This window comes from Varroa destructor, unplaced genomic scaffold, assembly GCF_002443255.2.
Source record: "Varroa destructor unplaced genomic scaffold, Vdes_3.0 BEIS01000003.1, whole genome shotgun sequence".
Taxonomy (NCBI): Eukaryota; Metazoa; Arthropoda; class Arachnida; order Mesostigmata; family Varroidae; genus Varroa; species Varroa destructor.
Window position 1 is genome coordinate 24070746 of NW_019211456.1, and position 11709 is coordinate 24082454.

At 40.4% G+C, this 11709-nt stretch overlaps 1 protein-coding gene across 11 annotated transcripts in view; it reads right to left on the minus strand.

Annotated features, from left to right (window-relative positions):
* LOC111246491 (Kv channel-interacting protein 4-like) overlaps window positions 1-11709 on the minus strand; it is a 42016-nt gene that overhangs the window by 15958 nt on the left and 14349 nt on the right. For 6 of the 11 annotated variants that reach the window (XM_086984390.1, XM_086984388.1, XM_086984389.1 and 3 more), the window contains one exon: window positions 9743-9939. The exons of 3 other annotated variants lie outside the window; for them this stretch is intronic. In XM_086984390.1, the coding sequence (XP_086840516.1) occupies window positions 9743-9815 (73 nt within the window). In that variant the 5' untranslated portion in view covers window positions 9816-9939. Of the gene's footprint in view, window positions 1-2475; window positions 2561-2675; window positions 2698-9742; window positions 9940-11709 lie in introns of those variants that run through there. 2 more of the 11 variants (XM_086984395.1, XM_086984394.1) reach the window with 2 other exon arrangements.

The following is an 11709-nucleotide window of genomic DNA, read 5'->3' on the forward strand; positions in this document are numbered from 1 at the left end:
ATGAAAAAAGAAATGGTCTTAAGGAACCCTTGCCGGTATGAAACAACCAAAACATAACTACAAACGATCAAAACACGATGCAAAAAGGCCGTGTATACTGCTAAGACCCAACGCACGTAAACATACGGTAACGTACGTCGTATCAAACAGTTATATTAGTGTTGACTAGATCGTAGTTGGTCATTATGAGCTGTCTTCATGGATACTTCAATAGGAACTCAATGAAAACCGAATGTTGTTCATTTGACCTCATTCAGGCAACCTTTGAGGTTCCTTCGTCTCACTTTATCTAGTACATCATTATATAAAACAAATTTAGGATGCACTTTAGTAGGATTTTCTTGAGATATTTAATAGGCTTGAATGAGCCACAAGTTGCGCTCTATATGTTTTCTGTTCGTTGGCTACGCAGCGAAAGCAAAGTAATCGCGTTCCTATTACTCTTAACGTATTTACGACATCGTAAGGACACGGAGCTCAGGGCGATTCGAACTTTTTCAAATGAGGCTTATCATACATAAAACGAGTGTTTTAAGGACTAGTTTTTGCGCGTTAACAACTCAGCACTATTACACAAATAAATTTCAATGTGCTATTTATTGTAGATCAATATAAAATAATATTCTGTGGCCGGAATCAGATTTGTTCCCGAACGATGCAGCATTATTACAATGCAAGCGTAACACTGTGTTTTATATCCTGTTTCGAAAAAAGTCAATTTTTTAGGTAGATGCGCCTTACCATTTGTACTTATATATATATATATATATATATATATATATATATATATATATATATATATGTACGTGTATATACAACTTATTCGTTGACAAAATAAGAGAGAACAACTGACACTCTTATATAGCTGACTCCAGTAGGCAAGCAGATATTCGCATCAAACTTTCTACCTTTGCATAGGCTGTACTCCTATTGTTTATTTATATAATTAAGTTTTTGTTAGTTGCTAGTTGGATACACAACTGCGTCATGGCTTCTACACTCATCCGTTGGAAGAAATAGGACGAATTTACACTTTATCGTTTCGCGTATCGTTTCGTAGACGTATTTCGACGGTCAAAGCTATTTTGCCCAGCCGCAACTAGTTTGATACGTGGTTAATTCAAATAATTAGGAGAAACAAAGGGGCAAAGCGCACGGTGCATCTTTAACGCCAAGTACCGTGGACGTGTGGCGATTTTTTTCGATTGCTTTTAACAGTTTCTCATGTAGATAACTCAATAATAAAATGAACACAACCATTAGCCCGTTGTTGGAATTGAGCTTCTGCCTTTACAATACAGAAGCTCTGATGTTCGGCTTATCATTAGAACTGCTTGACATGAAGACACAGAAACGTATTCCGACAATTCGACTATTGCATTTCGCTGATCAGCCTATAGCGCACGGAAGACCTTCCCACGAGTCCGCTTATAGATCCATGGATATACGCCATTGGTTAAGGTGTTCACTAGAATGAAATACTGTTTGACGGACGCGTATCTTTGTCCACCTAGTAATAACGGGCTTTTCAGGTTGTCCAACGGAACTTCGCTTTATCTCGAGTGAATGCCGCAACCTGAAGTTTAAACTACGTTTGCGTGTGAGTCGATGTAAGCTCAACCATATCTAAAGTGAATTCCAGTAGTAGAATAGTTTTACAGGTGACTCAAACGTACGTAATATCAACAATGAAACTCCCAACATACTTCGACGAGGAGAACTTGTATGTGTAAGATCCTACAGGATATTGTATAGCGTTTTTTTGGTCCGTCATACTAGTAACCTAGTTTCATAAAGAGATTATCAGGTTGATCTGTCAAGGTTCTGCTTTCTGCAAAAATGCTTTCGAAGTTAGTTCAGGTTTCTAGGTCAAGGATATTACATATAGGACACTCTAAATGGAATGGCGCATTTTAAAATAGATTAATTTCAACGTAGGTATTTAACAGAATAAGTATCCTGTCGTTCGCGTACAAATATATTAGACAAAACGTTACTTGGAATATATTATTGTTCAGACTATTCTATCTGCACTTGGTAACTATTATGTGATGGGACGATTGTAGCATTCAATGCTGTTTTTAATCAAGGTTCGAACTCAGGCATAGACACACGCTGTTTCGTGCTAGGAGTCAGCCGTCTGATAGAATGCTTAGTGATAATATCGGTCATAAGACTCGAAACATAGAAGCTGCATAGTTGGAAAAAAAAAGTCAAATTGAAAACATAGTCAGATTAGCTTCGAATGGACCCCAACGAGGTCTTGTGGTCTGTTGGAAATATGGAGAACGAACAGATGCTTCGAGCTGAGTCTACACAGACTCCACTTTGTACTGGGCTTTATCGTTTGGCATCATATAATAAATAGCTTTATAAAAAGGCCAAACGGTTTTGATGTGTAACTTTAGTTTAGAAATAAAAATGATATTTCAAATTATTTCGGTCAAAAATTCTTTCAAATTTAGCATCAGATACCTTTGGGCTTAGATGACCGCACCGGTTCCACGCACAGGCGTTGCTTAGAAACTAGTGCAGTTGTCTTCATTTGATTAATTGGTCATTTAACTATTATGGTAGTTTCTCATGCCGCTCTGGAATTACGAATATTGTACATTGATATAACGTAAGAAGCATATTCCTCGTTAGAAAAACAGTACCTTATACTGCTGGCCTACCTTGCATGATGTCTTCTACAAAATTGTTTAGTCTTGTAATTGACTTAGTGGCAGATGGCTAATTTTTTTCGAAGCTACTATCGCCACTGTGAGTCAAGCCAGGCTCCACGAATAGGCATGATCCATCGAATAAGGAACAGCTTAGTCGTATTATTAGTACCCATTTTATGCTTCAAACTAAAATTATTACAATACCTTTGCGAACTAACAATAGTCAAAATGCTAACAAAAATAGTCGAGTAAAAAAAACTCATGCATAAACAGAATCCTATCGTCTACTTTTGACAAGATTAGAAAAAACTCGTCGACAGCCTCAAGCTGCTGTAAACTGAATACGTCGCCGTCCAGCGCAGCTACTGTTCCGACCGAGTACAGGCTCGTGGGCCTGTATTGGAAGCGTCCTGATCGGTGACAGGGTCATCGTCGTCACCTCACTGCCTCTTACAGCAACCCATGCGTCAGCAGCTGTTCGCTGAGAAGCCCTCGAAATTTGCTCTCAAAGCTTTCGTTTGTACAATGGTGGAGATGTATTCAATCTCTTCGAAGAATTTCTCTGGTTGCTACTATTTGTTATATTTTAGTCAGCGTAGTTGGACAAACTCGTTTAATCGTTTCTGTCCCGAGATGCGTGCCGTCACGCTTGCCTGCTATTGCTTGCCAGGTAACAGCTACCACTGATACCCCGTTTACTGTAAAGCTCTATCTCTGACACTGCGTAGGAGAGGAAATACGCTGAACGCGGAGAAACTGTACGTGGGAGCAAAATTCTACAGTCGCATCTTGTTTGCTCGTTGGCAAGACCTAACTACGAGACATCTCGGAAACGGGACAACACGGTAATAAAAAAAAAAAAAACTCAGTGAAAGATTCAGCAATACAGGAGAGGTTCGCGATCAGTAAAAGCAGTAACCACTATGACAATTGCAACGATAATGAAGATGCTGCTTTGAGGAGGACGACTGAATAGGCCTGAATGTCAGAAGGCCTCCTAATAAACGCTTGCAGTTGCCAAGCGCAAGAAACTTGCGTTTGGTTTTACAAACAAAACAACAGTCACATACCCGCAGTATGCGGTGATGGACGCGCTAGCAGCAACCACTATAGGAACAAGGCTGTAACGGTATGACCTGCGAAGCCTAAACCTTTTCGTTCATGCTGCCTAGCGTTTGTGCACTTACACCACTCAACAGGTCCAATTGTACTCGCCTAAATAGGTATGGTAAATAGGCTAGTGTGTGGATAACGTATGGAGATCATACAAAAAGAGCAGTTATTCTTGAATGTTACCCAAGTAACCGATACTGCGCGGCAAAATAGGAAATTGTAAGTCGAAAGCTTCGGTTATGCTGAGGAACTTTCTAAGGGGTCGAATAACTCCTTTCTTCGCTGCTCAAGTATAGATTTCTAGAGAATATATATAAAGGATATTGCGAATTCAGCTCAAATATTCCGAATGTCTGGGTAGGTAAGGAAAATGGCGAAGAAATCGACGAAGTATAGTAGAAAAGCACCAAGCTATGGGATATTGTATTTGATGTTGCCAATTTCTCTCGGTTTGGACCCTCTGTGTCGCCTTGGTTGGTCCTAAGTGTTCGGTGTACACGTCCCAGATACTTTGGCTGTTTAGGAATCGCAAACAGCATCGGGCATCTAGAGACGTAACTGACCTCTAGTGATAAACGTCTTGGAAGAAGCCGTTCATCCTTAAACGTAACATAGAAATTAATGCCACTGGCGGAATTCACAGAATGTGAGCGAACTTAATTCATAAGCTTTATTTTTATAAAGAACGCGACAAACGACATTTATACACATGTTAATAAAAACGTTATTGAAGTACTTTGTTGTAACCTTTGCTTCAATCCTAACAGGCTAAATAATATTTCGCTATTTCACATGACGTATTATCGCTTATGCTTAGCTATCTCACGCATACAACAGCCCAAAGTCTGAGCAGACGACTGCCATTGTGGGTTCCAATTCCAACAAACTTGACTCAAAGAAATGCTCGTATGGATACATATTGCTTCACCGACATGCCGAATATATACGTATCGAAGGTCCTGAAGGAACATGGGTTCCGTCAGAAAGTTAGTTTTGTTTTTCAACAACAAATGGTCAGCATAAAGGCTGATTCCAAAACGAAAGCTTGGTATATTAGAACTTCGAGCGTTATCAGCAAGCGTCTGTACATCACTTACCGCCTTTAATTGGGAGCATTATTGTCATATACAACAGCACTACCATACGTTAAATTATGATAATAATAGTCACAGTAATACAAATTAATACCTAAATATTGCAAGCCCGACATCATCGTTGCGGCATCATGAACTAACGCAGGAAATTAGACCGTGATATTCCGAATAGACCGTGTATGCACGGTAGTCGTTACTGACGAGCCGTCTCCGAAGAGAGCACAGTCACTAGGCAAAATATTGTGCCTTCTAGTAATCGATTTCGCCCTCTCATACATACGTACATACACGTATGTACATGTAATGTACGTCTTCCGTCAAATTCAAATTTTCCCATCGACAACATAAATCGATCAGTGGAGCCCCTTAATGCTATTCATGGTAGATCCAACTCTGTTTTATTAACCGATCTTTTGTGCCACAACTTGGCGTAAAAGGTGCGCCAACGTCGATTCTAGATCTATTGGCATCACTCTTTTTTGTCTATTTTGCCATCTAACTAAAACGCTAGGGCTACCAGTGATTTTTGCATCTATTTTATTTCTATCGTACTGGACAGATCGAATAGAATTAAGGGGCAATGCATCTAGATCGTAGACGGATCATTTAATTTAGTGTGTACATTATTGATTTTTATGAAATCGAAAGATGAAAGATTGCTAGATCCGATTTTTTTTTTTCAGAATAAGCCACCTCTACGGACACATAATTTATTTCCAGCAAGCCATCATCTTGGATTCAATTAACACTTATTTCTATCAATGAAGCCAAACACACGATCCTCTCGACTTATCAAATATCGGCCGTTGTCTCGCTCTCTCTATCTCTTGCTAGACAGTTCAAAACTGAGGTGACGAAATTGACAGCGGTTTTTAATGATACGGACATACTTTATTGAGTTTCTGTCAGTTAATGGAAACCGTTTTCTCTTATCGGACCTCAGATAACAACTGGTGCTCACGCATATTTTTTTCTTCATGGAGTATCTGGTTAATATGTGTTCCGGACTCGCGTCTTTGACGTCGCTATAGACGATATTCGACAAAACCATTCTCATTCACAACCTAGGACAGGAGCGCCTAGAAACCAGAGCAAACATTCCGCCGTCGACGATGTTTTCACATGTGGGTATTGCGATCAGATTTTTTCGCGCACTGAAGACGATTGGGGTACAAATCATTCATCCCAGTATCTTAGACGCGAGCTCCGAAAAAATAGCGGACCTCTATTTTGCGGGTCACATCTGACACTGTTTTGTTCATTATGCTTCCCGTGTACGCGTATCGTGCATGGACGCGGTCGACGCTCGTAAGTACAACGCAGGTGTTCATCCGTCTTCTAATAACTATTAGGAAATGAAGCTCAGCGGCCTCGTTACTCCAACTGTAGTAGACTGGGTAGACGCTTGGAAAATGTTCAGGGATTCCAGCTACCTTCGTATTTCATCTTTGCTGGACATGGTCGCTTTGATACAGGCCGACATAATTCACTTCGTGAACGTGATTCGGATGGAAGGCAGCCTCTGCGTATTGTATGTGTGCTATAGGTATGTTCTCGGTATAGCTCTTTTCGAAACGGTAGTACTTGATCCGACTCGTCCAAAATCATTGCCTCTGCCAGCATTGACAGTTCAGTCAGTGTACCAGCTGCGTAGCTAAGGGGTCGCGGATATCATTTCCCTAATTGAGACTGCAGTTATTAATTTGGCACGCATCGAATTATCACATTTGACCAGTTATAGATATCACACTAGAAATATGTTTCATATGAATTATTGCAAAACTATAGGCTAGCCTGACGGGAGTAAATTGAAGGCCAAACCTCTCCAATCATTTTATTGGAGGTATTTGTTTCTAAACAATATATACACATATATTCAGCAGAAGTGATTGAAACGCCACTGCGTAATATTAGAATGTTTGCAAAATCGTACGACTAAAATATCGGATCTAGTTTCCTGTTTGACATATATTGCCTGGCTGTCTCCAGCAGCATTAATCTATCTGTCGTTTGTAAAGCTGAAAACACATATATACAGTTTCTCTCTCAATGAAACGATACCCGAATATAACCAAGTACATACTTTTAACCCATTTATACTTCAAAGGGCCAGAGAGGTTGAGGATTTGCCAAAATTCCCTGAAGGATACTGATTTCGACCTCGTTTTCAGTAATCATATTTGGTATATATACCAAATATAATTATATATGCATATCTATGTACGATATTACATGACACTTCTGCGATCTAATTCAGCTTAGCTCTGCACCTGCAAGTCTAGTATGAAAGAACGCATAAATTTGTTATTTTTTGAGAAAACAAATGACCTTTTGATTCTTGTTAAGCAAACTTACACTAGGTATATACATATACACTAGAACCGACCAGGAGTATTGCAACCCCTTTTGTTACATGTAGCTTAAATGCGTAAGCCAAACGGACTTTCTGGCATTGTTTGCATTGTATAAAGCACTGAAAGGAAGACTTAAAAACATGTCAGCCGCTGAAAAAATATATGCCGTTTTACCGATAGAAGGAAGGAAATATCACGACTTACATTATACTACCTACACTCATTAGACAGCTGTAAACATATAGAAATGCGTATTTCTTTCGTCCATTCCGGTATATGCAAATTGATACGGTCTTGCAAACTTGTCGAAAACGTAAACTATTATCAAACTTATTATATCAGCGCAAAATTCTATTGTCCTGTGTTCTAAATTTACGCAGGCATTATAACAAGAACAAACAACCAACCAACTACTCATCTTTGTAGTGAGCTACAAACACATATACATTATATATATATAAAACAAAGAAAATAACTGTATTCAACGATGTGTTTGTGACTAGCATAAACAAAAGCAGACTCTCTGTATTCTGAGCGAAAGCCGTAGCCGAGAAGGTCGTTGGGATATTCTGATAGTTCGCGTCCCATCTCTACGCGTCATATAATTTCGAATAACACATGTATTATGAATCTGTCACGGAAGATCTTTTCTTCCCAAACAAATAGCGTCAAATTGTATTGATGTGCATGTTCATTGTTTCTCGCACAATTTGGCCCTTGACACGGCGAGCAAACATTATTCATTTTTCCTTCATTCTGGATGGCTCTACACGGGGCAAACTACAGATGTCCGCTAATTGATGCGATATTCTGATCAATGAAAACACGCTAACCCAGTACTTAACGCCGAATGATTAGTACGGGTTTGTGGGACGCCACGACGGCTACATCGACTTCATAGAGTTACTATGTAAGGATGTACATAGATCAAAGCTATTCGTTGCTCTACTAGCCTTTTATGGGCCGATATTTCATATCATATAGACATTTATGATTATGTGCTCTAGGGGTCCTATAAAATTCTGGCGACACGATTCGCTCTATCCCCTTCAAAATACACAAGTAAGGAGGAATCAAATGCATCCAGTAATTGCGCGATTTTTCGTTGTTCTGACGAATTGTCTACCAAAATATCTAGTTTTTAGCAGAACGTCAAGCCCAATTCGTTAGAACTCATCACGGTCATAGCATCTAATAGACGATTCATCCTATATTAGCGCATGTGTTCGAAATAAAAATGTCGAGCTTCTGTTTTAAAATCAACCGTCGAAAAACCCGCCGTACGGAGAGTAGCTGCATTTATGGACTACTTATCGAAATATAAATGAACGATCCCTTCTGTTTTCTGAAACGATCAAATAGAACATGCGTCGTGTTCTGAATATCTCGTAAATGTTCGCTATTGGCGTTAAGCATGATTTCAAATGGCTGGCTCCCAATAGGAATCGGGTTATGTCGATGCCCGGTTTCGACGTTAGATCGTCTCGTGACTTTTTCGTGCTGAATATCCGCGCTAATTTTCGATGTTTGCTGACATTCATACCGTTTCGAAAGCAAGCATTTTACGATAATATACGATACGAAACTCTAATATTATTTAAGAACCCAGTTCGTAATAATTCGAAAGGATTCTATATAGTTGCTAACGTAACGGAAATTATTTTGCTAGGTCTTATGTCCGCTTGCTTTTGACGTATTTAGGTTTAGGCTGTCCTGTTACACTGGCAATAACATCTGATGGCTGTGTGGTGACAAACAGAGTGCGACCCTTAAGCGGGAAATGCCGTTATCCTTTTGTTAAGATCGAAGCCTATTTTGACTTAATTCAATTTAAACGCCCACATGAAACCAAAAATGGTTATATGAGTAAAGCTGCTAAGCTAAGTCAAAAAGCCCGTCGCAATTAGCTTCAAAACACCCAACATCGGGTTACCTTTCATCATCACAGATTCTAGTTCTATGCGTTAAGTTCGATTTAGGGTTGTTTTTTCTAATTACGCCACACAGTTAGTTTGTCGAAGCTGCCGCTTAAGCTGTACCTTGATTGCCAAATCGACTTAAAGCAATAGGTTAAATTTACCAAGTGTTCGTAAAGAGTATTTCGGCTAGCTTTAGTATGTAGACATGGAATATTATGAATACAAAATAAGCTGTGTATGCCATAACTGAGGTGCGTCACGACTTTGAGGCCTATCTTAAACCACGATTGTCTCCAGACTCTCAAGCGAAAATATTAGCCTCGAAGTAAAAATGCATGCTTTTTCAATGATTGGATTCTTTGACTACTAATAAGCGTTCCCTGACGCGGCTAATACGCTGCATAACATCTAACCTCTCTGAAAGCACTAACTTTCATTGACATTAAACAAAGCAAGTGAAATCATATATATATATATATATATATATACCAATTAACTGTAGTAGGCAATTTAGGGTTCACACGTATTTCGTTAGTATGTTTATATATATATATATATATATGTATATATATAAAGCAGTTGCATTTAGGGGATACCTTTCTTTCTGGACTGAGCTGTGAGGGGAATCCCCGGATCGTTGCCGGTCCTTCTGGCACTTGAGGCGAACATCTTCTTCCTTTGTTAGGGATCTTGTGGCCTTCGGATCCTCCCTTAGGCTTAGGTAACAAGTCCAATTTGCTTGGGCGGATCCTCCAGTACATCCACTCTCCAACTATCAGGAAGTCTGGCGCTCCTTCAAGGTTCCGAAAAACACCCGCAACGCGAGAAATTCCCCAGTATCAAAGGCTTGAAATAATTGAAAAATGTTTTGGACGCTCGTTTTGCAGAAAACTGTCGGCCTCGGGTAGATTGTCTCAGTGGTGGAGACTGATATTGTTATTAATCGAATATATATATGTATATGTCGTGGTTGTGAGAATGGTTGCACTGTGGTCGTAGAATGTTTGTCGTATCGATGCTAGTAAATCTACTGTTTGGCTTTGGATGCACTGATTTTACATAACAGTCTTCAATTCGAGCATCTCGGGAGGATGGTTACAGGAATAGACACCTTAGAGGAGCTGGAAAATTTTGTGTGAACTGAAGGATTGAGTTAAAAGAACGTGTCGTCGTTTTTGCTACTATTGGAAGTACGTTTTTTGCTCGTGTGGCAGGTTGCACTTTACGGCTGGTTATCGAAAGTCTTCGAAAAGGCGAATAACAGTGATGGCTAATCCTAGTAGTAGAGAGACTGGCAAGAACAAATCGACTACGCAAAGTGGCTCGCCCCCTCTGATCTCGCCGTTGCTTCTTGTATCGAGTATATTAGTTGTCCGGACATCTATTAGCTGGTGCGTTCATCCACTGGATAACCGCTAGCAGACACGTAATCATTTCGTTGTTTTTGCTTGCTCTTGGAACCTGCTCCGGGTGGATCTGTATTGGACTCTTGGTGCTCACAGAAGCTATCAGTGACCAGCCATAGGCTCATTTCGAACAGTGGCATTATGTGAGCTATTGTCGAGTCTCATAACGACAAGCATGTCACCTTGCTAGCGGCACTACAAGACGTAGATTTGCCCTTTTCGCTTGTCTAGCCGATCAATCAATACGGATAACATCTATTTGTTAGTACGGAGGCTTGTTTCCCCTGCTGTTTTTCCTGTCGGCCAGCTTTACACCAGCTTCGAATTTGGCAGCATAACGAAAATTGAATTTAGTTTATATTTGCTGGCGTTTCATAGACGCTACATCGTCTTCATCGCCACACTAGTGTATAGGCGCGGTCGAGATGAGCCCACTAACACCAGCATCAATGGTACCAGTTAGGGCGAATCCAATAGAGCGCACATTCGAATTACGTTAAACGTATTTTACGCAGAAAGATGTCCGCCGGATACACATTTCTCGTATGATATACTCAACCAGCGACAATACTGGAGCATCTTTGTTATTCCATGCGACCTCGAGCGTATCCTTTCGAAAAATCACTGCAGCAACTGCGCTATACTGCAGTTAATACACGTGTGTCCCATTGTCAATTTTTCCTTCACGCCGGCGCGTGCCTCAACACTTTGCCGATTTTATTGAACACACATCATAACTAGAGTCTGTTGGCCAGTTAGCTGCCGATTGTCACCGCAGCAAAGCCGTATCCGAAATAGTCACTGTATAGGGAGCAACCGTGATCAGAGGTATCGCACGATTACCTATGTAACGACGCAGCCATATGGAGACGGCGAAAGATAATGTTTTTATCAGTAGCAGACGGTCGCTTGTTTGTTACTCGGTTTCATTAGCGACCGAGAGTTATCTTAGGGTAAGCCGAAGCATGGAGCTGAAGAGAGCTTTTCAGATAATCCTGTCTGAGGTGTCTGCTGTCTCTTGAAGCATACGAACTCTCCGTGGCCCCTTGTTGTGCTTTTACCGTTGCCCCGCCGATTCGTCTTCGCTCGCAGCTCTTTCACGAAGCTGCTCGGAACGATGACTAGCAGCCGGCGCGAATTCACCTCGACCCACTGTT